The 23,842-nt window shown below is 56.3% G+C and overlaps 4 protein-coding genes across 24 annotated transcripts in view; 3 read left to right on the top strand and 1 right to left on the bottom strand.

Annotated features, from left to right (window-relative positions):
- PHF21A (PHD finger protein 21A) overlaps positions 1-1,590 on the top strand; it is a 151,654-nt gene extending 150,064 nt beyond the window's left edge. For 13 of the 14 annotated variants that reach the window (XM_016146786.2, XM_016146777.2, XM_036221253.1 and 10 more), the window contains one exon: positions 23-572. In XM_016146786.2, coding sequence (XP_016002272.1) covers positions 23-280 — 258 coding nt within the window. In that variant the 3' untranslated portion in view covers positions 281-572. Of the gene's footprint in view, positions 1-22 lie in introns of all 14 variants that reach the window. The other variant, XM_016146788.2, reaches the window with a different exon arrangement.
- On the bottom strand, positions 1,437-13,637 carry LARGE2 (LARGE xylosyl- and glucuronyltransferase 2). Of its 8 annotated transcripts, XR_004950957.1 has the most exons (16): positions 10,150-13,637; positions 9,753-10,057; positions 9,345-9,427; positions 9,058-9,181; positions 8,633-8,804; positions 8,401-8,505; positions 7,904-8,016; positions 7,709-7,834; positions 7,460-7,615; positions 7,175-7,335; positions 6,533-6,811; positions 6,045-6,194; positions 5,747-5,942; positions 5,187-5,490; positions 4,255-4,281; positions 4,071-4,153 (listed from the first exon to the last, which is right to left on the bottom strand). XR_004950957.1 is itself a non-coding variant. In XM_036221249.1 (15 exons), the coding sequence occupies exons 2-15, from the start codon at positions 9,993-9,995 to the stop codon at positions 4,061-4,063; spliced, it is 2,028 nt and encodes a 675-aa protein (XP_036077142.1). In that variant the 5' UTR covers positions 9,996-10,057; positions 10,150-13,637; the 3' UTR covers positions 1,837-4,060. The 8 variants fall into 8 exon arrangements, 5 of the variants coding, with proteins under 5 accessions (XP_036077142.1, XP_036077140.1, XP_036077141.1 ...); XR_004950956.1 differs by lacking the exon at positions 5,187-5,490 and adding an exon at positions 1,437-1,536 and having other exon boundaries at positions 3,489-4,281; XR_001597148.2 differs by lacking the exon at positions 5,187-5,490 and adding an exon at positions 1,837-3,732 and having other exon boundaries at positions 3,926-4,281.
- A 1,665-nt stretch (positions 13,638-15,302) lies between these two features.
- PEX16 (peroxisomal biogenesis factor 16) lies at positions 15,303-21,470 on the top strand. Its single transcript, XM_016146796.2, has 11 exons — positions 15,303-15,536; positions 15,742-15,777; positions 16,603-16,679; positions 17,247-17,380; positions 17,515-17,615; positions 18,342-18,422; positions 18,558-18,710; positions 18,812-18,884; positions 19,016-19,135; positions 20,602-20,666; positions 21,288-21,470. Exons 1-11 carry the CDS (start codon positions 15,425-15,427, stop codon positions 21,344-21,346), a joined length of 1,011 nt encoding a protein of 336 aa, XP_016002282.1. The 5' UTR covers positions 15,303-15,424; the 3' UTR covers positions 21,347-21,470.
- Positions 21,471-21,588: 118 nt separating this feature from the next.
- Positions 21,589-23,827, top strand: CUNH11orf94 (chromosome unknown C11orf94 homolog). Its single transcript, XM_016146797.2, has 3 exons — positions 21,589-23,197; positions 23,405-23,478; positions 23,681-23,827. The coding sequence occupies exons 1-3, from the start codon at positions 23,094-23,096 to the stop codon at positions 23,800-23,802; spliced, it is 300 nt and encodes a 99-aa protein (XP_016002283.1). The 5' UTR covers positions 21,589-23,093; the 3' UTR covers positions 23,803-23,827.
- The last annotated feature ends 15 nt before the right edge of the window (positions 23,828-23,842 follow it).

Genomic DNA, 23,842 nt, shown 5'->3' with positions numbered 1-23,842 from the left:
CCGCCCTTCTCGTTTGCTGCAGAAATGCATGGAAATGAAGAACACCATCCTGGCCCGGCAGAAGGAGATGCACAGCTCCCTGGAGAAGGTAAAACAGCTGATTCGCCTCATCCATGGCATCGACCTCTCCAAACCCGTAGACTCTGAGGCCACTGTGGGGGCCATGTCCAATGGCCCGGACTGCACCCCCCCTGCCAATGCCGCCACCTCCACACCGGCGCCCTCCCCACCCTCTCAGAGCTGCACAGTGAACTGTAACCAGGGGGAAGAGACTAAATAACAGAGCCCTGCTAGGAGAAGCCACGGGATCCCGGCGGCAAGGAGAGCAAAACACTGAAGACTCTAGAAAAGCAAAGCCGGATTTCTTCTGGAAAGTACAGAATTCTTTTGGTTCTTTGGTTCCAGAGAGAGAGAAGATGCTTGTGCCAGGTGGCACCAGAGTTTGCCAATTGATCCTTCTTATTCTGTGTGTACATGCAAAGATTGGACCATGTTACATGAAATAGTGCCAGCTGGAGGTTCTTTGCCAGCACCATGCCAAGTGAAATAATATATTTACTCTCTCTATTATACACCAGTGTGTGCCTGCAGCAGCCTCCACAGCCACGATGGGTTTGTTTTTGTTTCGTTGGGTGGGGAGCAGGGACGGGCGGAGGGAGGAGAGCAGGTTTCAGATCCTTATTTGCCGAGCCGTTTGTTTAGGTAGAGAAGACAAGTCCAAAGAGTGTGTGGGCTTTCCTGTTTCTAAACCTTCACTACTATAAAACCAAAAAGGAAATCGAGATTTAACCAACCCCAGTGCCCAGAGGAGGGATGGGGAGGGGATGGGAGGGAGCCAGGGTGGGAAGAGTGTATCAGAAAAACAGTATTCCTTATTGCCTGGGGTGGGGCACAGTGCATGGTGAGCCGGGCACCGAGAACAGCCACGGGGTCCCTCTACCGAGCACCCCGCCCGCCCCCCCCCCCCCGCCGTGGGCGCCCCCACCACTCTCGAACCTCTTCCCCTGCTTTGGCAAATTGGTGCGCATCCCCGTGGATGATCTGGTTCCTTCCCTCTCCAAGAGCAAGCGAGGCGGGCTCAGCCGGCCCCGCCCAGGGCAGGGACGAAGGGTGTGTGTGGCAAGGAAGGACGAAAGGTGGATCAGCGATTTTACTTGAAAACAAGCTCCATCCCTTTTCTATATTTATAAGAAGAGAAGATCCTGAGCGAAGCAGCACGCGACCCAGGTGTGTGTGAATTGAATGGAGACGTTCTTTTTTTTATTTTTCCTTTTTTTTTTTAATTTTTGTTTTTGTTCCTTTTTCTTTAAAAAAAAATTTTATTTTGTTGTTCATTTTACTTTTTTGGTAACAAAAACTAAAATAAGGAATAGAAAAGCTGTTTTTCAGGCTGACAGTCCGATTAAGGGTAGTCGAGACCTTGCATGGTAGGGTAGGAGTCATAGTGTCTGTCCGTGAGGTCCAGTGAGTCTGTGTGAGTCCTTGTGTCATCGTTCGGGGCACTGTTTTTTTATGCAAGGGCAAAAATCTTTGTATCTGGGGAAAAAAAACAGCAACTTTTTTTTAAATTAAAAAGGAAAATAAAAGATATTGAGGTCTTCCTAGTGTTACTTAAATTAAGATCAAGGTAAGAAACATTGTAAAAAATTACAAAAGTGCTATTTGTTTCCTAAAAACAGTGATTTCTATTAAAAAGGTGTCAGAACTGGAGAAAATGCTGTGTAGTTATAATTTTTTAGCACAGAACCTGCTGATGATGATGACATTTTGCCGTGTTTGTGTCTCAAACTGGTGGGCTAGTCTCCATGATTTCTGTCCTCTGGAAGGCTGCAGCCCGGCCGGGCAGGGACGGAACCGTCCCCCCATTCTGCCCTTCTCAGAAAAGACTGCCCTCTCCTCTCGGTGCAGGGATCTGGGCTCCTGTTTTGAAGCCCAGCAGAGTGTGGATGGTGTCAGGGCCCTACCCACTGTCCCCTGGGATTTCGCTACAGCAAAAGGCTGGTGCCTAAATGAGATCCTTTCTTTTGGTGCTGCTCTCGGTCTTTCCGCCACCAGCATTTTGAGTGCCTGGGGGACGACTCTGAAGGATGTGGCCAGTGAAGCTCCTTGGTGCCCGTGCACCCTGGCCTTCATGGGAGGGGGCAGGGGGCAGGCTAGCTACATCAGCCCTTGGTGCTTAGAAGGAACGAAGGAGTAAGATGTCTTGAGGGTACATGGTGTCTCTGAGACGGAGAGCCCCAGGGTGGCCTTTGTGTCTGTCTTGCTTTTGAAGAGAGGTCTGAAACTGCAGTCCCTTTCTCTGTCTGCTGGTCCCAGGCACCAAAGATGGAATTTGCTCTACTTTTCCCACCCATGCGATTCCTGGGTGACCTGTGGCTAGAATCACTGAGCTTGCCTTGGCTTGGTCTGTGTCTTTCTTGAGAAAACCAGGGTTCCGAAAGGTTCGGACCATTTCTATCATCTCGCCTTGTGGGAAATGTTGTCAGGTGTGTGTGCTCCTGCTGGAGTCCTTTGCCCAGTGCATACCTGGCTGACAGGAGGAAAGCAGAGACACTACCCCAGCCCACCCCATGCCGCCTCATGGCCAGAGTCTAGGAGGGGCAGAAAAGGTCCCATTAGTTTCTCCCTCGCCCAGTGAGACCCGGAGAGACAAAGATGGATCCCGAAAATAAATGCCGCAGAGATACTTCTTAGGTTAAATGTGTCTCATCGCTACCAACTGTTTCCAGAAACTCATCTTCCTGGGGAGATTAGAAAAGGGAATTAAGAGTGGCCGGCTGCACAGGCCTCAGAGCCAGGCTCTGGCCGAGGGGCACAGAAGAGCTCCCTTTCCTCGTGCGGAAACCAAGGTGCTACGTCTAGTCAGGGAGCTTTGGAGATGCCTGGACTAGTTGGGGGAATAGTTGGCAGAGGTTCAGAGCCCAGTGGCAGCTGTAGGCCCTGTCTCAGCTCTCCTGTTGGACTTGTCTGGGCCCAGAGCCCGGAGCTCACCACACAGTACCTACCTTCTTGAAAGAAGTTGGGAAACTATCATCACTAGAGGCCTTCGCTCAGAAAGGAGATGCCTGAGGATTCTCGGGGTGGGGCAGGGCTGGGATCTGACCGGTGTTTTGTCTGCTGCTGTGAGCAGTCACACTCTGAACTTGCCCAAGGTTGGGATATGGATTCTTCTCGAAGTTCAGATATGAGCTGTTTTGGGAGGCAGCTACTACGGAGTATAAAATGCAACCCTGCCCCCAAACCACGTTCTGGACCCAAATTCCAGAACACCCCTTACTGCAAGGAAAAGGCTCTAGTCTCTCGGTCTCCTTTCCCTTCACTTTTCTGACAAGAGAAGATCCGCCGTCTGCCCCCAGACCTGTTGGTGCCTGTGACACACACTCCTGACCGCCCCACCGAGCTGCCTCCACCTCCTCCCTCCTTCCTGTTTCTTCCCCACTCCCACGTTTAGCCAGGCAGCAGCTGTCTGGGACTAGAAAGCTCCCCACCTGGCCATTGATCAAGCGACCCTTGTGGTCCTGTGGCTCAGGCGCTGTGCCCTGGAGGCAGAGAAGTCACATTGCTGTCATCTTCCCAGCTCAGCTCACATTCTTGCCAATGGCCTGCAGGTCCTTTTTCTTTCTTGGAGCCTGCTGGGTCTTGTCTCCCCTCTGCTGAGCTCATCCAGAGTTTTGCTTCCTTCCTTACCAGGCCCTTTAGGGCAAGCCTACTGGTTACGCCTGGTAGAGAGACCTGTGGGGCCAGCAACATGACCATGGCAGGCTCCGGCTGGCACCACCTGAGTGCCCGCTTTCCTCACGGGGCCCGCCACGGGGCCCACCTCTCCGCCCCTGATGCTGCTTGGCTCAGGCTCAGTAGGCGGAGAGGATGGGCAAAATTGCTCCCTTGAGCCTCTCCCATGAGGGTGCCCACATTTCCCGCTCACCTGTCTCTGTGCAGTAGCCTCTCTGGCCATCTCAGACACTTCCTCTCTTGGGGCACACTCGAAGTGGTTTCTTCCCTTCGCTCTCTTCTAGGGTGTGGTCTTTCTTATTTATCCAAAGGGCTTAATAGGAGACTTTTACCCCACGGGCAAAAGTCTCTTCTGAGTAGTAGGATGGATGGTGGCCCAGGTACATTTTCCAAGCTTTGGGTTCTCCAGATTCCAGGGCTTCTGTTGGATGGAGGCAGCCTTGCTCTGTGTAAATGGCTGTGGGCCTCACCCCCACCCCTCAGCTGGGCACCCTTGGCAGGAAACAGGAGGCCCATTCTCACCCTTACAGCCATCCTCAGTGTCAGCACCTGGACAAGAAGGCAGGCGGTGGGCCCTGAGACGATTCCTCTGGCCCTCCCACAATGTGAGGGGGAGGAAGCCAGGAGTTACCCCTCCAGAGAGCCATGGTGGAAATCTTAAAAATAGCCCTTGTAAGGGAGAGCAGGGCTCCCAAATCCAAAACCCACTTGGCTCTCCCTTTCCACAAGGCTCTTCTCGAACCCCGAGGACTCCACTGTCCCCCACGGCAGCCTTTGGCCCCTGCCCCTCCCTCCAGCGTCACTGAGTCCTCAGCCCAGGGTAAGCTGCAGTCAGGCAGGACAGGACGGGCAGCCAGAGGTCAGCAAGCTCTGAGCAGCAAAGCGCCAGCCAGCCCCCAACCTGTCTCTCGTCTGCGCCCTTTGTGATTTCAGTCTTGGTAGAACTTGTATTTGGAGTTTTGTGCTTCAAAGTTTTTGTTTTTGTTTGTTTGATTTTTGTTTTGAGGGGGTGGGGGTGGGGGGATACAGAGCAGCTGATCAATTTGTATTTATTTATTTTAACATTTTACTAAATAAAGCCAAATAAAGTCTCTCAGCCTCATGGTGTTGGGTTTGGGGCCAGGGAGGGTGGGCAAGACACACTCTCGTCCCGGTCTCCGGGGGAGCAGCCAGGTCCCCCTGTGGCTCCAGCAAGACTCAGCACCTCCCAGGCACCTCCCAGGCCTCATGGGTGCCCTCGTGCCCCAAACCAGGACAAACATGCAACAAAGCTTTTAAAATTTTAATTACGAAAAAGGGATATTATAATTGAGGATGGGGGAACCAGCCCCAAACCAGCTGGGGCAGGAGACTAGACCACAGATACAAGAGCAGCAAAGGGAGGCCGCTAGGCCCCACCTCACAGATGCTCCGCCGCAGCCCCTTCCCACAGAGACCTTAAATAATTTAAATACCAGAGAGGGTAGGAGAAGTGGCAGGGTTGCTCCAGGGTCTGTGGGGAGTGTGTGTGAGCCACAGCGAGAGGCAGGGGTGTGTCCCGCAGGCTCAGCCTTGGGGTGCCTCGGGCTGCTGCAGGGCTGTGAGGTATTTGAGGGCAGCAGCCCCATAGTGGCGGGACAAGTCCTGGTGGAACTCATCCTTGAGGGTCTGCAGGCAGTCACGGTAGGTGGGGCTGGAACGGAAGCGGGAGATGTCGGGGCTCGGGGTGTGTGGCAGATGGATGGTGAAGGCCTCTGGCAGCACCAGGAGCTCATACTCCTGCGGAGGTGAGGGCGAGGGCAGGCGGAAGGTCATTGCCTGGGCTGGGGGTAGATCCGCTCTGGGGGTGGGGAGCAGGCTTATCCAATAGGCTCTAAGAGCCAAAGCCAGGGCCAAAGGGCAGCCAGTTCTGGTTCTAAAGAAGGTGGAACTTCTAACGGCACCGCCTACCGGTGCAGTGTGCCTCACCCAGAAGTAGTGACCCTGGGCCTGAAGGTATTCAAATCGAAGCTGGAGGCAGGAAGATTCCCCTCACCTGTGCATCCAGCTCCACGATGTGGGCCACCCTGTTCCAGCCAAAGCCCACAAAACGGGGGTCATAGCGGGGGCAGTCACGCGGCACCACCACGTGGGGCTCATAGTCGGCCGCCCACTGCACATGGTATGGGGCCTGAGCCTCCCGCCATCGGGCGTAGTCTGTGGGCGCGTAACCCCGAGGCCACTCGTGAGATCTGTGGAGCAGGACAGGGTGGGGAGCCAGGCTGAGGCTAGGAGCTCATAGGTGGTGGGGGCTGGTGTGAAGAATAGGGGGACAGAGCAGTGGCCTGTCCTACCTGAAGGTGTAGAGAGAGCCAGCATCCAGCAAGGCCAGCAGTTCGGCCTTGGAATTGGGGAAGCTGAAGTGGTAGTGCAGGGTCTCGAACGCCGGCACCACCAGAGCTGCCTTCCGCCCGCTGTCCAGCTGCAGCTGCTCGATGGAGGCTCTGAGGGGGGAGCACCGTGAACGGGAGACGAGAGAAGGCTCTGCCCCCAGCACTGGACCCAGTGGTTCTCTGGCTTTTATGACTGACCTTCAAAGCCTGGCTCACTGATGCCCACTCGGAGACCGACGCGAGTGGAGCTGCTGTGGGAAGCAGGCCCCAGCCTCCCCCACTCTCTCACGGCAGCCCAGAGAAATGGCGTGGCCCCACCCCCGGCTGTGATACAAACCCCATTTCACAGAGGACGCCGAGGCCCAGAAAGGAGGGATGCACTCACCTAGGGCCCTGCAGGTACCCGCAACCCTGTCCACACCCATCCACACCTGTCCTCTCCCGCCCACCTGAGGTAGTCGTAGAGGGAGTAGGAAGGCAGGAGGTCAATGTCACTGAGGAAGACATAAGGCGTGAGGGCCTGGGCCATGGCCACGTTGCGAAGCTGGTTGATAGGGTAGAGGGAACCTTCACGGTACACCACGTGGTAGGCCACATCCTGCCGGGCAGAGAGCACCGCCGAGGCCGCGACGAAATGCAGGAACTGTTGGGCCTCTGCGTCTGTCAGGTACAAGGCCAGGCTCATGGGGCCCGGCCAGTGCCTACACAGGGCTTCCAGCATCTGCAGCCTGCAGCAAGGAGGGTAGTCAGCCCAGGGAGCTGCTGCAGACGCTCCTCAAGTGTCTTACTGAACCCTTGCCAAGCACTTTTTCAGCAGTCTTATTTAATCTTCGCAACTACCCCACAGGTGGGTACTTGCTCCTTTGACCGATGAGGAAACTGAGGGCTAGAGATAGTAAGACTCGCCCATGGTCCCACTACTACGGAGGGCACCCAAATGATCCCAAGCCCCAGCTCCTTCCACCATGTCCAGTGCCTCCAACCTCTGCAACTCCTCAAGCATCAGGCGGTGAGAACCTCTTCCTTCTATCAAATGAAGCCCTCCTCTCAGCCCGCGCCATGCTCTCTGGGGCTGCCTTCAGCACCCTCACCGGTCCATGGAGAGCTGGGCCACAAGAGTGACATCGTGAGGCCGGGGGGGCGGTGGCTCATGGGGCAGGAAGGTGATATGCACACGGTGCACAGTGAGCTGCTGCTGACGGAACTCGAGGCAGGTGTCTTCCTCGCTGAGATGTGCCAGGGCCCGCTGCAACTGAGGGAGTCGAGGGGAGAAGGACGGGGGCTGGGGTGGGAGAGCAAGTCCCAGACCAGACTAGGTCCAGCTGGAGCAGAGGGGGGCAGAGTCTGTCCATGCCAAGGAAAGACAGCTCCCTCACCTGCTCAGCCTCAGGTGGGGGTGGGCTGGGGCACCCAAAGAGCTCTCTCCGCAGAAGGTTCCCATTGTACTCCAAGAAGGTCAGGTGGAGGTTGCGGAAGAACTCCACATGCTTGTTCTTCACATACAGCTTCTTTGGTGAGTTCCAGTGGATCACCTGTGACCCGGGAGGGCATCGGTACAGGCGTAGGGGCAGGGGTCCCCACCCTCGGCCCACCGTCCCCTCTCAGCGCCCCCCGCCCCAACTCACTTTGAGGTCGGCTGCCTCCGAGTAGCAGCGCTCAGCCAGCGTGTGGTCAGACAGCTGCACGTTCCAGATGCAAGGCAGGGGCAGCACCAGCCCCGGGTGCCTCTTGATTACGGCATTGAAGATGTCCTGGGCAGAGATGGCCATCTCGCCTCGGCCCTAAGCCTGTCCCCCTCCCTCCAGAAGGCTTCCCCAGACCTGGTCGGCCAGCGAGGTGGCGGGCAGCGTGAGGAGCTCCTCCGTAGCTGTCAGCTTCCACATCTGCTCCCAGCCAGCCTGCCGAAGCCGGTCCAGCCGCAGGAGGATCACACCTGCTCACGGGGAGGTTGTGATGCCCACCTGGGATGACCTAGCCCCTGCTTATTTTTAGGCTTATTGATATTTTCTGACATGAGCATGGACTAAAATGCTCTTGGGGGTGAAGGGGAGGTGCTGCACAGCTTACAGATCACCTCTATAGCCATCTTCTCAGACTCAGTGATCCGGGGCTGGTAAAATCCCTATTTAATGGATGAGAAAACTGAGGCGCAGTTTTATTGCCAAAGTCATCCAGCATCTACAGCCAAGGTTGGAACTGTTTTCTAGCTCTTCTCCCAGTATGCTTTCCACAGCACTAAGCCTGGGGGGCTTCCTAGCATTTTATGTGCTGCCCAGTCCCAGCGGCCACCCCTCCTGCCTCCCCACACCATCCCCACCTGTGTTAAATCCCCGGCCCAAGGCAGGCCAGGGCCTGTGGTTCCTCCAGAGGTTGCCCAGGTACCAGTCGCTCTGGTTCTCCACGAGACCGATCACCTGCTCGTCTGGGAGGGGAGGGCACGAGGGAGCTGCCTGAGGCTGCCGCAGGACCTCGGCTCAGGGCTAGGCCATAGGGGTGCTTGTATGGGACAGGGAGGGGGGCTGGTGGGGGCAGGGTCCCAGGCCACTCACCAGAAAAATAAGCAAAGAGTGCCCAGAGTTCTGCAATGTCGGAGGCGAAGGTCACATCCGTGTCTAGGACAATAACACGGGTCAGGGCAGGAGGCAAGGCACCAGGCAGCACTAGCTTCATTAGCCCGTAGAGGCCGGAGTAGTGCTTGTTGGGGATCCAGGAGACCTGAGGCTGTGGGTAGGAAGGACAGGGCATGAGCCTGGTGGAGAAGGGCCTATCTATGAGTGCCAGAACATATTCAGGGAGACACGGGGCGAAGAAGGGGTGAGCCCCCGAAAAGGTGAAGGATTCAAGCTTCTGTAAGTGTGATGGAACTGGGGGTCCCAAGCAGCTCAAACCCCCCCCCCCCCCGTCCCCCATGCCCTGGGAGGAAGGAGAGGGCTGGGCAGGCTGGGGAGGAAGGCAGAAGGGCCAGGGCTCCTGCCTTGAGCTCTTCGGCGTCATAGAAGCTGACCCGGACAGCCGGCACCATCCATGTGTGGAAGAGTGTCTCCAGGATGTTCCTGGCCACTGCGTCAGTCACCAAGTGGAGGTGCAGTGGGTTTTTCCTTTGGGGAGGACAGGGAAGCAAAGCTGATAGGGCCCAGAAGCAATAACGTGGGGCAAGCCCCACCCCACGAGGCTCAGAAGAGGAAACACCAACTTTGCAATCCTGCCCAAGACTGTCCCTTTCCCTACTCTTGGACCCCCACCGCCAACACCTGGCTGTACCTGAAGAAGAGCATGGACTTCACCAGGGTGACGACATCTCGGCTGGTGTTATGTCCCGCACACACCATGGCCACGTGCAAAAGCTGAGGAGGAGACACGGAGGTCGCCAGCAGCACCCCCTCCACTAGGCCGTGAGGACCCATGGTAGGGCGGGCCTGGACTTGTAGTCCCACAAGGCATCTGAGCTAGACAAGAGTAGGGGGCTGGGCGGAGCAGAGTCCAGTCCCCTGGTTTCACAAATGGGGAAACTGAGGCCAGGAGCAGGGGAGATATGAACCCGAAGCGCCCCCAGCTGGCTGGTCAGTGCAGGAGCGACGACGCCAGGTGCGAGTCCCGCAGGTGCCTGGGTGGCCAGGATGGGGGCGCGGCGCCCCCGGGTTCCTGCCACCAGGGGCCGCGCGCACCTACCTCGCACTTGGGAGGCAGCGGCCGAAGCGGGACGCAGTCGGAGCGGTTGCGGCCCCCGTGGTCCGCCGGCAGGTCTCCGTCTGGGGGGACACGTGGCGTTAGCGAGCAAGGGAAGGATCCCAGGTCTCCCTGCTCACGGCGTTCACACTCCAGGTCTCCGCCGAACAGGAAGAATCCCATCAGAATCAGCACCAGCAGCAGCGCGGCGGCCCCCAGCGCCCGGGGGCGCCCTCGGGGCAGCATGGCCGCCTGTGGGGGCGCTTAGGGCGGGGCGCGCCCCCAGGCTGCTGGCTCCATCTCCGGCCCTACAGACCCAGGAGGGAGAGAGGAGGGTCAGCCTTGGGCGGCCGGGCTCGACGGCTGCCCGGTCCCCGCCCGTGCTGAGTTGCCGCCTCACCTGCTCCAGCGGCTTGGGGACCCGGACCTTAGTCTTCCAGAAGCCGGCCAGGGTGCTGGGAAAGGGGGTGGAGGCGCAGGCCTGGCCCGTCGGAGCAGGAGCCAGCTCCGCCTCCAACCTGGGTTCAGGTTTCACCTCCGCTTGGCTGAGCCCGAAGGGCGGGGAGACCACCCGGGGGCCTGACTCCGCCCCTGGCCCGCCATCCCACGGCCTCCCCCCAAGCTCGGGAAGTGCCCAGGAACCCCCGCCCGGATAGCTTGAGGAAGCGGCGTGGGAGAAAACCGCCGCTCTGGAAGGCCACGTCCCCGCTACCTGCTGTGAGCCCATCCCCCTCCTCGCTGCTCTGGGGCCCCACGCCTCCCCTTAGCATCCCTGCGTGAGGGGCTGTGCCCAGACCTAGGATGAAAGGGACTGCCAGAGTAAGAGGGAGGGGGCTGGAATGCCGGCCCTGGGGATTGGACAGGGGACGAGAGACGGGGCGGCCGAGACCTGCCCTGAAGCCACCGAGCGAGCACCTGAGCCCCGCTTTCCTCCCTGCTCTCTCGTCTGCTCCACCCACGCTCCACCTGGCCTGTCAGCGAGCCGGAGCCGGTGCGGCTGGGACAAAGCGGCCTTAAGAGGGTTGCCTCCTGCCCCAGAACTGGGCGAGAGACCTCACAGACTGGGGGGCCTGGGCCGCCTGGGCAGGGCCAGGATCCCCTATGCTCGCCTAGACCTCCGCGATTTTGCCAGACATCGGCCTGGCTCTCTTCCTTTTTTCCCCCCAACCCCGAACCACCCCAGCAAGCACCAGCATGGCCTCGGCCCTGAAGGGGTTGGTGGGGCGCTCTGGACCGTGAACTACAGCCACGGTTGATTGAGCGTGTACACTCAGTGCCAGGCCCTGTGCCGGGTTCCACAAAGCCTCATCTCAGGTAACCTTCACGTCAGTCCTGTGACACAGGCATTTTCTTACCCCAGAGAGTCCAAGTAACCTGTTAGAACACCCTTAGGCTTAGTCCCCAGGCTCTATCCTGCTGCTCCTGAGTTTCCTGTCCTAGGACTTTATCCTTGATGTTCCTTCTGCCTGGATTCTTCCAGATTCTCACGAGGCTGGCTTCTACTTCTGCATCCCTAGGCTCATTCCTAGTACTTTTCTAAAAATTTGACCTTGTCTGTTTATAGTCTGACTCCCCAAACCCTTAGAAGGTGGCCACTCATGGTACTGGGTCAGTCAGGGCCTGGCACATACCCAACGCTAAGTATGTGCTAAAAGTGGATGGGACTCATGGGGCTTTGCCATGACCTGGAAAGGGGCTCGGACTGTGCCCTTTAGCTTAAAAAGTGAAGACCCGGGAGGCCCAACCCCCAGAAAAACTGTGGCAAAGCAGCCCAGCATGAGACGTGCAAGTCTCTTCCTCTGAGATGCCTTTCTCTGGGAGATGGAGGTCTGCAAGGAAGGTTGGGCTTGAAGCTTTGGAGGCCAGGAGCAGTGGTTGCCATGGAGACTTATGGCGGCTCCTTGTATATCTGGGAATTGAGATCAGAGAATGCAGGGACCACCCAGGCATCGGGAACTTTAAGCCCTCAGCCCCTCTGCCCCTCATCTCTGCCTGGAGCTGGGGTCGGGGGTGGGTGACTCCCTCTGCAAGATCCTCAACAGATAGTGTCTATGGAGATCGAATGTGAGGGAGCAGGTAGCAAACAGTTAGGGCCTGACCAGGGAGTTTGTGGAGGAAGCTGAGTCAGCATTCCGGTCTGCAGAGTGACTGTGGTGTGGTCACTTGCAATGGTGACCCTACCTCTCACTCAACCTTACCACTCAGGGGAAATCGAGTTGCTGAGGCGCCTCCTAGGTTTCCAAGAGATTCTTCTAAGTTGTGGAGGAGAAAGGGAGACATGTATGAGCATTTGAGTGGGTGCTCGTCTTCTAAGCTTGAGGAAGGGTTTGGCCCAGCTCTGCCCAGGACTTTGCTGTGTGACCTTAACCAGTCAGGACATTTTCTGGGCCTCAGTGTCTTCATCTGTACTTGTTGGACTGGTCTAGCTTTAGCTCTCTTCCCCTGCGGCTCATGGCAGAGTTAGGAGGAGAGGTCTGGATCAATCTGCCCAGAGGCCCTTCCAGTCCAGCCAGGTGACCAAATCTAGGCAGGGGCCCAGCAGGGAGGAGCTGCCCCGGGCGTCTCCTGCACACATGGCCACTCTTTGTCTCTGGGACCTAATCAGGCCCAGGATCAGAAAAGGCAATTCGGCTAGGCCCATGATCCATTCCCAGTCCTGAAGGGAGGCAAGAGAAACAGGCTCCAGCCCAAGCACCCCTCATATTCTGCAGGGGGAGGCTGCTCCTCAATCCTCCGTGCCCCTCTCTTCCTCAGAAGCACAGGAACACCAGCCCTGGAAATGCCAAAGAAACCTCATACTCTCCCTCCCCACTCTCTCTACATTCACAGAGAGAGGAGCTGGAAGAATATCTACTGGTGAGATTTGAGAAACAAATTAAGATGGTGGGGTGCAAGGAGGAAGAGAGAAAGAGCCCCATACTGAATGCCCTAAACTCTCGTCTTAATCCCAGTTACTAACTTGACTCATGGCCAAATGGCCTCAACATGTCATTGCTCTTGCTTGGGTGTGGGCAGTAGGAGAAAGAGCATCGTCACAGAAACCTGCATTGTGGTCCTCTTGGCTAATGCCATGGTGTATCACCCAGGACAAGTTCTCTCCCCTCCTTGGGCTTTATTCCCCATCTGTGAAAAGGTGCCGCAGGCCACAGACCTCAGGCTGTTTGACACAGTCACAGCCGGAGTGAAGTGTCACTTGGAAAGCAAGCGATGCTAGAGTCATCTGTGCTTGTTGCTTTCTTCTGTATTGTCTATATTGGGAATTTATGCATTGCTTTTGATTACCGTTTCATCCTTGGGAGTGGAGGGGAGTGTTAGAGGAAAAGGTAACTTCTCCGAGAATGGGGCACGAAGAAATATGAGTAATGAGGAATTACTCAAACAACTTGATGAAAGGAGAAAGCAAGATTTGTTTCCTGAGCAGGCCATTGTGTCAGCACTTAAGTGGAAGGCCCCATCTGGGAAAGAAGTCTATGGGAAAATTACTCCCCTCTCCCTTACCTACTTTATACAGGAGCCTATATAGACAGAGTTAGAATGGTAGGTGTAAATGGGAAACGAGTGTGATATTATGATCTACCTTTTATGATGAGACTCGCCAGGCAGGGCCCTCCTAGTTGCCTCCTTACCAAGGATCAACGTAATTGTCTTAGGAGACAGCTAAATCAACATTGTAGAAAAATAAAATGTAAATACTGCCTTTATGATTATGAGACATAAGAGGAAAAAGTCTGTCTCTCACTTTGCTCTGCTTTGCCTCACACATTAACCACAGGAAAGTAATATGATAGGTCATAAGGGTAAAAAAAATGAAAAACGAAAAACATTATAGGTTAAATATTAAATATAAGTTCGTGACTGTGTCCATGGGAACATAGGCTGTCACCTATAGGAACATAACATTCTAAACAAGCTTTCTGCTTCTGTAACCCCGCTTACGCACCTGACCTGTGAGTTGACAGGTAGTGAATAGAAGAAAAATAGACCTTTGTGTTTAGACAGAATGAAGAATGGGATTTTGGGCTTAAAAACCCTGTACCTCTACATTTCGGTGTGATAAAAAATAAAACCGTCTGCATCAAGGCTCTCTCCTTCTCGCCGACTCCACATTTCCTTCAGCCCTGGACTTGGCTGGAGCTAGCCTCCAGCAAAAAGGAATTCGCAGCGACCTAGCAAGCTTTCTAAAAAGAGCTGAGTAAGCCTCACATCCAGAAGACGGCGAGAAATGATGCTGGTGATGCCCACACTCCCCTCTGGAGTTCTCCAAGGCCTGTGCCTCTCCAGAGGCGCCTGGACACATCTCCCTGGGTCTTCATTCCTTGACTGAGTAGGGAGGGCAGCTATGATTCCCCACAAGATACAGAAGAAAATCAAGCTAGGGAGGAAGTTAGGAGGAGGGCGTGCAAAGAGGAGAGGCTGTGTCTTCCTGGTAAAGTGTTGTACTTAAAACGCCTAGATTCTGTGGTCAGACTAGCTCTGGATTAGAATCTAGACTGGTTCTTAAGCGGATCCTTTCTTCATCTGGAGATAATATCTGGGGGAGAGGATTATGTAAAATAATGTGTTACTGTTCTCAGGGTACCACAAACCTGCCAGCAAAGGCTCGATGGGCGAGGACCGCCCCTTTCCTCACGGCCAATCAGCAGCTACCTCCCCGAGCGTCTGTTTCTTCCACCTCTGACACTCTTCTCCCGCCGCTGACCGGTCCAGCTAGGCTGCCCCTTTTAGGATGGGATTCCCAGGAGTCACCCCATCCCTTGGGGAGCAGCTGAAGGCCGAGAGGTCACAAAGCATGGCATGAGAGGGCCGAAAAGCGCTTTGAGATTGATCCCGCGTCCAAGGACCAAGTCTGCCCTCAAACCATTTTACAGATGGGGATACCCGAGGCCCAGAGTAGGGAAACTCCCGACCAAGGTCACCCCGAGCTGAGAGCAGAAGCCCGGGCCAGGGTTTTCTCCACGGAGGTGGACGTACAGGTGCACGCTCTTGAGTGGCAGTTCTTGCCACCCAAGGACTGAGGCCGAAGTTGGAGCACTAACAGTGCTGGCCAGGGGATCGAACCTACGTGGGATGCTGGACTCCTCGTTGCCTTAGTTTCCCCAGCACTACCTCCGGTGGGAGACGAGGCAACTGGCCACACCTGTGCCTGCCGAGTTCGACTCTCCTTAGACTCTCTCGACACCTCCCCAAGTCTGATGGAGGCTCCTTTCCGCGCGCTCCCAGCCCTTTAAAATCCGGTCCCGTTCGAGCCTCTCGGTGTTCTATTGGAAAGACTCTAGGCTCCCGGTCTCTGCTCTAGAAAGAACAGCTCAGACTGCCGCGGTAGCGTTCCTGGAGCTGTAACTGCGCAGACGCAAGGGCAACCAACCGGCAAGGCGGAAAGGCCGGTGCGGCAGCGTTGAACGGGTCGGGGGCGGAGAGTGTGTTAACCAATGACTTGAAGGAGTACGGAGGCGGGTCAGACCCGCAGCTGCTAAATGCTACCCCAGTGGGAGGCGATTTAAGAAATGGGGTGATGGGGGGCTCAGTGGTCCTTCACGTCACCATACTTCTGGCCTGCGGAAGTTAAGCAATCAAGAGGCGGGCCTAGGACCGGAAGCAGGAAGGAGGGGGCAGGAAACAGGGCGCTGCAACCACTTGTGCTGTCGGTCAGTGGGTCTGTCGGTCCCGCGAGCAGGATGGAGAAGCTGCGGCTCCTGGGCCTCCGCTACCAGGAGTACGTGACTCGTCACCCGACCGCCACGGCCCAGCTGGAGACGGCAGTGCGGGGCCTCAGTTACCTGCTGGCAGGTGCCACTCTGACCTTTGACCCATCCCTTCGGGGCTCTGACCTCTGACCCCACTAGCCCTCTTTTCTGCGGAGTCAGGGTAGTGATCGCTGTGCTTGAGAAGTACCTTCCAATTCCCGTAGGGCATAGGGAGGGGACATCCAGGGACCCAAAGCCTCAGAGTGAGGCAGTGCTCACCGACGCTTCCTTCTGTGCCTTCTCCTCAGGTCGCTTCGCCGATTCGCACGAGCTGTCAGAGCTGGGTGAGCCGGGCTGAGGGGTGGTTGGGGGACGGGAAGGCCCAGGAGGGCGTCCCAGAGGGGTGACCACCCCAGCTCATAGTCCTAGGCTTCCCGTTAGACCATCCTGTGCTGTGACTGAATGGGACAAAGGTCCAGCATCCTCTGTCCTGTGCCCTCCATGTCCCCATAGTTGAGAAGCAAATCTGGGGACCTTGACCGGTCAGGCAGCTGGGCCAAGTGCCTTCCCTCCCTTTGCTCAGTTACTCCTCCTCACAGTCATATAAGGTGGGTACTGTTGTCCTCAGTGTCCTGTTAAGGGAACAGAGAAGTTCAGTGAAGTTAGGGAATTGCCACTGGTGATCCTAGAAACAGGATTCAAATCTAGATCTCCTAGATTCCAGGATCCCCACTGCCTCTACAGTGTTTGCCCAGTGAGTACTGGAGGTGACAGTCCTGAAAGGACGAGTGGGGTTTGAAAGCTGGAGATGGCATAGACTTTCAGAAACAGGCTGCAGAGAGAGCAGAGGCCAGGAGGTGAGAACACACATCTGTGGCTATTTGGAGCACAATGGACAGTTCTGGACAGCTGGATGACCAGTGCTATCAATCAGAGCAGTAGCTGGTTTGTCACTGAGATCGAACCATTCTTTCTTGTCCCAACCACCCGCGTGAGGTCATGTTGGGGAGCATGGAGCACTGAGGAGATGAGCTAGGAGGCAGCGTGGTTTTCACATAGTCTGTGGGGTGGCTGCGCACAGCAGATGACAGGTGATCACTGCAGCTCTGAGAAGGTGAAAGGGTAGAGGCTGCAGAGCCAGCCTCTCAAGGCCACACTCTACCCCTCAGTGTACTCCGCCTCTAACCTGCTTGTGCTGCTCAATGATGGGATTCTACGGAAGGAGCTTCGGAAAAAGTTGCCCGTGGTGAGAACTCTGCCTGGAACTGAGGGCGGGAAGCATAGGGACTTGGGAACGAAATAGTGATAACCAGCCTGTGTGTGTAGCACATGTTGTGGTCTCATAGAGTATGAAACATGCCTACGCCTATCTGAGCCTCAGGTTAGGTGAAATGTCAAGGTGTCAGTGTCCCCATCTCAGATGAAGAGACTGAGACATGGAGTAGCCTGTCCCAGGTGGAGAACTCTTAACAGGTCACTTGGAAAGGGGAAAGTTCACATCTTCTGTCAAAAGAGTCTCCTAGGGCAAGGGTCCCTAAACCCTGGGCCACAGACCAGTATCGGTCCGTGGCCTGTTAGGAACCGGGCCACAGGGCAGGAGGTGAGTGGCGGGTGAGGGAAGTTTCATCTGTATTTGCAGCCGCGCTCCAGTGCTAGCTAGCGTCATTGCCTCAGCCCCACCTCAGGTCATCAGGTATTAGATTCTCATAGGTACACCGGTCCCTGGTGCCAGAAACATTGGAGACCGCTGCCCTAGGGGGAGGGTCTGTGATAAGGGAGTGTCCCCTGACCTCTTGGCCTGGGGTTCTTGCAGTCGCTGTCCCAGCAGAAGCTGTTGACATGGCTGAGCGTGCTGGAGTGCGTGGAGGTGTTCATGGAGATGGGGGCTGCCAAGGTGTGGGGCGAAGTGGGCCGTTGGCTTGTCATCGCCCTCATCCAGCTGGCCAAGTATGTCAGGACTGTGGCGGGCAGGTCCTGGGCGGGGTAACTGAGGCCAGCTGTACGGATGGGATTCAGCAGAGCACCCTGCCCCCTTGCCCACCAGTCACTCTCCCACCAGCCCTGCCTTACTCCCAATCCAGGGCGGTACTGCGAATGTTCCTGCTCATCTGGTTCAAGGCTGGCCTCCAGACCTCACCCCCCATCGTTCCGCTGGACAGGGAGACCCAGGCACAGTCCTCAGGTAAGCTGCTTCCCCACTCTGGAGTGGACTGGAGCATGGGACATTTGTGGATTTAGAGCTGATCTAGAGAATGTTACCATTCAAAAAGGAGAACATTAGGTTGGGGCAGAATTGAAACTTGAACTCAGGACCTCTGACATCAGAGTCCTCATCCTTTTTTGTGGACAGCACAAAGAAGGGAGAGCGCATCAGCAGGAAACGAGGGTCTTGCCAATCTCTTCTGTGGGTCTGGTTCTATATCAAGAATCCCAGGCTCATGAGGCAGGACACCTAGCAGATCTGTCCCTTCAGGGCTTTGGGACCATCACCTGTTAGCCTCTGAGCCTCACTCTCCTGGCCTTGAGTGAGGACAGTTCTTTGCTTCTCCTCATGGTCATGTTGAAAGCCAAAGACTGAGGAGATACAGCCCCTCTGTTACTGTGATCCCTGTAGATGTGGTCGGACCCTCCCTGCCTTGTTCTAGTCCCTTGGAAGCCTGGGTTCTTGGTTGGCTCGTGTGCAACAGGTGAGCTCTCCCCAGGCCAGGGAGGACTACACAATGCTGCCCAGCGTGGACAGATTCCAGGTTGAGCCACAGCCCCTACACAGTGTCCTTGACTCAGCTGCTGCCTTCATATAAGCTTATCCCATTCTCTCTCAGCCCAAGAGTGTTCCCTGCACACATACTCCTAACAGACTTTGCTGAAAACATGTCCCTCTGACAGTGTGGCCTTCTATCCCTGCTAGATGATTACCACAGCCCTGGCAGCCAGGGGCAGTCATATGTTGGGAAGCGGTCTAACCGAGTGGTGCGAACCCTCCAGAACAGTAAGTATAGGACGTAGCTGGATGGGGCGCCTCTGTGCTAGGTCAGTGTGGGCCTGAGGGCCTGGCTTTCATCACTACCCGCCCTCCCCTGCCCCGGCCTAGGCCTGGTTCTCATCTGCTGCCCTTGTGTTCTAGCCTCGTCCCTGCACTCAAGGCACTGGGGAGCCCCCCAGCAGCAGGAGAGACGGAAGCAGCAGCACCAGGAGGAGCTGAGCATCTCCCCGACCCCGCTGGGGCTGCAGGAGACCATTGCAGAGTCCTTGTATATTGCCCGGCCCCTCCTGCACTGTATCCTTAGCTTAGGACTGCTGGCACTGCGGGGTAGGGACAGATGGGAGTGGGCAGGGCAGGCCCCATGCTGAAGACATCCTTGACAACTTGGCCGTCAGTGCTCAGCCTGGGCCTATGGGGTCAGCGGTCATGGAAACCCTGGCTTCTGTCTGGTGCGGTTGACGTGACCAGGTGAGCCTGGACCTGCCTGAGGGTTCCACTCCCCCTACCGGGCTTCGTGCTGCAGGCTTGGCCTCACCTGAGCTGGCAGAGGTCCCTGCTCCTCCCATTGCTGCCCTGATTGTGTTCCCTCTTCACCCCAGCCTGAGCCTCCTGAGTGACAGGAAGGGCCTGACTCGGAGGGAGCGGCTGGAGCTGCGGCGCCGGACCATCCTGTTGCTCTACTACCTGCTGCGCTCCCCGTTCTATGACCGCTTCTCTGAGTAAGGACCCAGCCTGCGGTGGATGGCAAGGCCCATCCCCAGTGAAGGCGACGGGAGGGAAGTGGGACACCAGTGCCCAGCCTCTGATCACACCTCCCCCTCCTCCCTCCTTCCACCCTCTGGGTTCAGTGAGCACCCGCTATGTCCTGCCCTGGGGTGTAGTCACTCCCTCATTTACCAGATGCTAGCCCAAACCTGCCCTCCAAGCTCAGGGCCATCAGCCCAACTCCTTAAGCAGTAGTTGGCAGGAGATCACCGAGGGCGGGGCCACAGGGATGGTGGTGGCTGCAGGCTTTCCACACCTTCCAGCCCATTTGCACATCTCCCTATCAAGTAGTTTGGATTATCCTTACTTCTCACAGGAGGAACTTGAGGTTCAGAGAGGTTGGGCCACTTAAACAAAGCCACCCAGCTAGCCAGTGGAAGAGCCAGACCCCACATCCATGTTTTCCCCTGGCCTGTCCCTGCCTTGCTTAGTCCCCACTCTTACCTGTGAGGGTCAAGAGCTCCCATCCTCAGCCAGATACAGAGAGGCCTGCTGGGGGGAGTTGGGGGGTGGCTTAGGGCCAGGGTGACCACCTGAGGTCAGACCGAGATTCGAGGAAGTGTCCGTGAATAGCACCTGGGGCCATGAGACAGCTTGGAGGCTCCCAGGACCCTTCTGTCTAGGTTTTAACGAGTACACTGCTTAAAGACTGGAATATGAATTGGAATTGTACTTCATATTATGGCCATACAACTTCTGGATTTTTTTCTGAGACATTAGCAAGCAACCTTGCATCAGTGAAAATAACTTTACTTGGCAGTTTCCTGCTTTCAGATAAATTTGAAAGCTCATAAGGTACTAAAGCCAAACCCTATCCCATACTCTAGAGAGAACATTCCAGAGGCTTGCATGGATCACGTGACTTCCCTTAACAAACCACTTACATTTTACAGAGGAAATGTTATAGCTCAAGTATCTCAGTGAACTGAGGAACTCTGAGACGGTACTTGCAGAGGTGACTTCCCAGGCTGCAAGTCTCCAGTTTGGCTCACTATCCTGTTGACCTGACCAGCCTGGCACCCTCAGAGCAGTGGCCCAGACTGAAAAGGATCTAGAAACCTGTCAGAGAAAGTCTTTGTTTTCCCAGAGGACAGGAACAGGGTTGGAGGCACCCCCGGGTGCATCCGGGAAGGCACAGTCAGCCTCTCTTTCCCTTTCTTGCCGTCAGAGACGTTTTGCTCTCTGCAGCCAGGCTGCCTTCCAGCTGTGCGCATCCCTGGCCTGTGGCTGGGGAAGGACAGGACCAGCGCCACACCCAGAGGTCTTGTCCTTTGTCCTGGGGTCTGTCCTTGCTCTATGGTTTCTGTCTTCTGAGATGCACTGCCTGTGGTCAGGGGTCAGTGAAGGCTTGTTAGCACCCTGATTTTCTGGGACCCAGACTCCCCACTCAGCTTGCTCCCTGTTTATCTCCTCCTTGCAGGGCCAGAATCCTCTTCCTCCTCCAGCTGCTGGCAGACCATGTTCCGGGCATTGGCCTGGTCGCAAGTAAGCCTGGGGCGGGATGTGATTATCATGCAGTGTCATGGACCTCATGTGTGGCCCTGTCTTCGACAGTTTTCTCTTTGTCTCCTTGTAATTCAATTCTTGGCACAGTTGGGAGAGGGAGCCCAGGAGTCAGGTTGAGTGGATGACAGCTCCTGGACATAGGCCAGGCTGGCCTATAGAGCCTCAGCGGTGGCTGGAAGGAGGGTGCCCTGTGGTGGGAGGAGTATTTGACCTCATCAGGCCATTAACCATTTCCCTGACTCAGTGTCCTGAGGCGATACGACACCAGGGCTTCTGGGTGAGGAGTCTGGTGGGGATGAAGCCTGCTGGGCTGTTTAGAGATCCCACATCAGCAGAGAGCCACTGGGCTGGGCTGTCAGCATCTACAGCTGGACAAGTCGTGTGGCTTCTCCAAGCCTGAGAATCCTTGTCTGTAAATGGAGACAAGATCACTGCCAATGCTGCCTCCCTAGGGGTGACGAGATGGGAGAGTCAGGAGCTCCTAGCTTTGCAGATGTAAGCAGCTGAATCTGAGCAGCAGTTGGCCGAGAAGGGCCTGGGGTAGAGCAGAGCCAGGAGTCGGGCCCTCAGCCCTGAACTTGTTCTTCTCTCTCACTGCAGGGCCACTCATGGATTACTTGCCCGCCTGGCAGAAAATTTATTTCTACAGTTGGGGCTGACAAGACATCCCAGGAGTGGGGGCAGGGCAGGGTGGCATGCTTTACTGCTATGGGCAGGAGTACCTCAGCCCTCAGTCCCCTGGGCCCCTCTTTCCTAATAAAACTGACTCTGGCAATGTCCAAACCTGTAGCCTCTCTGTGCCAACCGCCCAGAGTGCCTGGTACTCCCACCCTGGCCAGGCTCCACATTACAGCCCTGGTCGCCACCAGAGCCCCTCTTGTACTCTCTCGACTTTGACTGTACCCTCTGGTGATGAAGCCACTACAGCTGCACATCACTGGGTGGAGATGTCTCCGGTACGACTGGGACCCAGGCCCCTGAGCCACAGAAAGCTGGGACTTAACCTCGAGCACGTGGAGCTGCTTGTTGGGGAAGCTGTGAGAGTAAACTGCCTGTCTCTTACCAGTCCCTGATGGTGACAACAAGGCTGAACCCGGGCAGTGCATAACAGCTGCCCCTGTGGCTTCGGGCCAGAGCCTTTGTCTGCCCCTTCCCCCCGCAGGGCCCTGTTGCCTGTCTGGGAGGGAGCCTGGTGAATGGTGGGCCCAGCTCAGTGCAGAATGGCAGCTATTTCAATGCAAAAAGCTTTTCTCCTTTAGGAAAAGAATGTCAGGCAGCAGCCAGCACTGGGGGTGATGCTGGATTGGGGGGTGGAGGAGGGAATGGAAGGTAAATGGGAGATGGAGAAGCTCTGGGAGAAAGCCGGATGCAGGTTCTGTTTGGTCTTTCCCTTTCTTAACCCCTGCCCCTGCCCCTGCCCACTTTGCCCTGTGAACAGACTACACTCCTGCTGGAGTTTCTAGCCGGAGGGGTGGCCCCTTAGGTTCTGAGGGGGCTGGGTCTGCACTGGTTCTGTTGTGTGCCACCTCCCAGACTCTCGTAGCGGCCAGCTTTTCCCTGCTGCTTTCCCCAGGTGCCTCCGAGAATCCCCCCCACCACTGTCACTTGTATTTATTCATTCAACAAATACGTACTGAGCATCCACCAATGTCCGGTACTGGGGTCCTGTAGTCCCTGCCCTCTGGAAGCTGACACTCTAGAGAAGCAGGTCCCAGGATTTACCACCTAACTTGAATCCCTCTGTCCAGCTCAGGAGGTGGCAGGGCCTCTGGAGGCCCTGGGCCAGGCTGTTCTAAGCTGTGGGGAGCTAAGTGGGAAGTCCCTCCAAGAGCCATCTGAGCTGGCCAGGACTAAGTGACCACTCTGGGCTCTTCAGGCGACAGGACCTTCCTGAGACTACTGAGATGGCAGAGACACCAGGTAGTGGTAGCAGCGGGAGGTATGGAGGGGGCTGAGTGGGAATGGGGGCGGCTCTGGGTGGTGAGGGTTCAGTGGCCACGACCTCTGCTGAGGGTGTACTGTGTGCCAGACCTTGGGCATATTATGTACCTCACCTCACAAGTGAGGAAACAGGCCCACGGAAGTTAAGTGTCATGTCCATGTAGCAAGAGGTAAATTTGAGACTTGAACTGAAATCTAACTCCATAGGTCTGTGCCCTTAAACCTTGGGCAGTGACACTAGAACAAGATGTGGCTTAGCACCTGCTGGCCTACAGTGTCAGTAAAATCAAACAAATGAAAAACAAACCTCAGCGTGGAGGTTTCTGGCCTGGTCCAGAGCTGGTGCTGACTCTGAGCCCTGGAACCAGTGCCCTTTGTGAGGCGGCCCTGGGAGCTGGCAGTAGGTTCCATCTTTTTGCTGGGGGAGGGGCAGGTGGAAGCCAGGAGCCAGGACCTGAGTAGGAGATGGTTCTCACCATGCTGGGGGCTCTGTACCCCAGGGCTGGGCTGAGCCTCTTCCTCCTCTACCTCGTCTTGGCCGCTGCACTCCTCCGCCCCCAGCCACTGAGGTAACTCCTGGGAGCAGAGGCCCAGGGCCTGGAAGGTGGGACTCTGCCATGTGGCCACCCTCCCTCTCCTGCCAGGAGAGGCTGGCACCATTACCCTGGTGCGTATGGGGGCTCATGCAGCCCTCCCACCCTGGGCCATTTCCTACTTCATGGAGAAGTGATAGTGGTCTTTGGAGCTAGGGCTGAGCACCCCAACGCTTCCCACAGGCCTCAGCGATCTGTTCCCGAGGAATTTTCAGCTCCCCTGGAACTCTCACAGCCACTGTCTGGCCTCGTGGATGGTAGTATCTCTCATCTCTCCTCCTCCCCCTTCCCTGCACTACCCTCACCCCTCCCTGAGCGGAGAGACATACCCTAGGGAAGGCACCTGGGTCCTCCAGCCTCGGGGTCTTCTCAATTCCAAACAGTATCTGTTCAGGGGTGACTTCGGTGGATTCAAAACCAGACTCTCCCTCCCACGCATACTCTTTTCTCTCTTTTTAGACTATGGGGTCCGACCCAAGCACCCATGGCCACGAGGGCCTCGACCCCTCCTCTCCCGGGCCCAGCAGCACAAACGCGATGGGCCAGACATGGATGAGTATTATTACGATGCACACCTGTGACGGGATCCCCCTATAAAGCTATTCTGTGCAGCCAAGCCTT

This window comes from Rousettus aegyptiacus, unplaced genomic scaffold (assembly GCF_014176215.1).
Source record: "Rousettus aegyptiacus isolate mRouAeg1 unplaced genomic scaffold, mRouAeg1.p scaffold_m13_p_5, whole genome shotgun sequence".
Taxonomy (NCBI): Eukaryota; Metazoa; Chordata; class Mammalia; order Chiroptera; family Pteropodidae; genus Rousettus; species Rousettus aegyptiacus.
This window is presented reverse-complemented; position numbering and strand designations above follow the sequence as displayed.

What these genes read in the sequence shown, in the direction of transcription:
- LARGE2 (XM_036221247.1), bottom strand. Translation starts at nt 9,995, where the DNA reads ATGCTGCCCCGAGGGCGCCCCCGGGCGCTGGGGGCCGCCGCGCTGCTG. An exon ending in AAGTCCATGCTCTTCTTCAG is followed by an intron (nt 9,182 to 9,344) that starts GTACAGCCAGGT and finishes TCCTCCCCAAAG; the next exon opens with GAAAAACCCACTGCACCTCC. An exon ending in CCCCACCTGAGGCTGAGCAG is followed by an intron (nt 7,336 to 7,459) that starts GTGAGGGAGCTG and finishes CGACTCCCTCAG; the next exon opens with TTGCAGCGGGCCCTGGCACA.
- PEX16 (XM_016146796.2), top strand. Translation starts at nt 15,425, where the DNA reads ATGGAGAAGCTGCGGCTCCTGGGCCTCCGCTACCAGGAGTACGTGACT. An exon ending in TGCCCGGCCCCTCCTGCACT is followed by an intron (nt 18,711 to 18,811) that starts GTATCCTTAGCT and finishes CTTGGCCGTCAG; the next exon opens with TGCTCAGCCTGGGCCTATGG. An exon ending in GGGCATTGGCCTGGTCGCAA is followed by an intron (nt 20,667 to 21,287) that starts GTAAGCCTGGGG and finishes CTCTCACTGCAG; the next exon opens with GGCCACTCATGGATTACTTG.
- CUNH11orf94 (XM_016146797.2), top strand. Translation starts at nt 23,094, where the DNA reads ATGGTTCTCACCATGCTGGGGGCTCTGTACCCCAGGGCTGGGCTGAGC. An exon ending in CTCCGCCCCCAGCCACTGAG is followed by an intron (nt 23,198 to 23,404) that starts GTAACTCCTGGG and finishes CGCTTCCCACAG; the next exon opens with GCCTCAGCGATCTGTTCCCG. An exon ending in ACTGTCTGGCCTCGTGGATG is followed by an intron (nt 23,479 to 23,680) that starts GTAGTATCTCTC and finishes CTCTCTTTTTAG; the next exon opens with ACTATGGGGTCCGACCCAAG.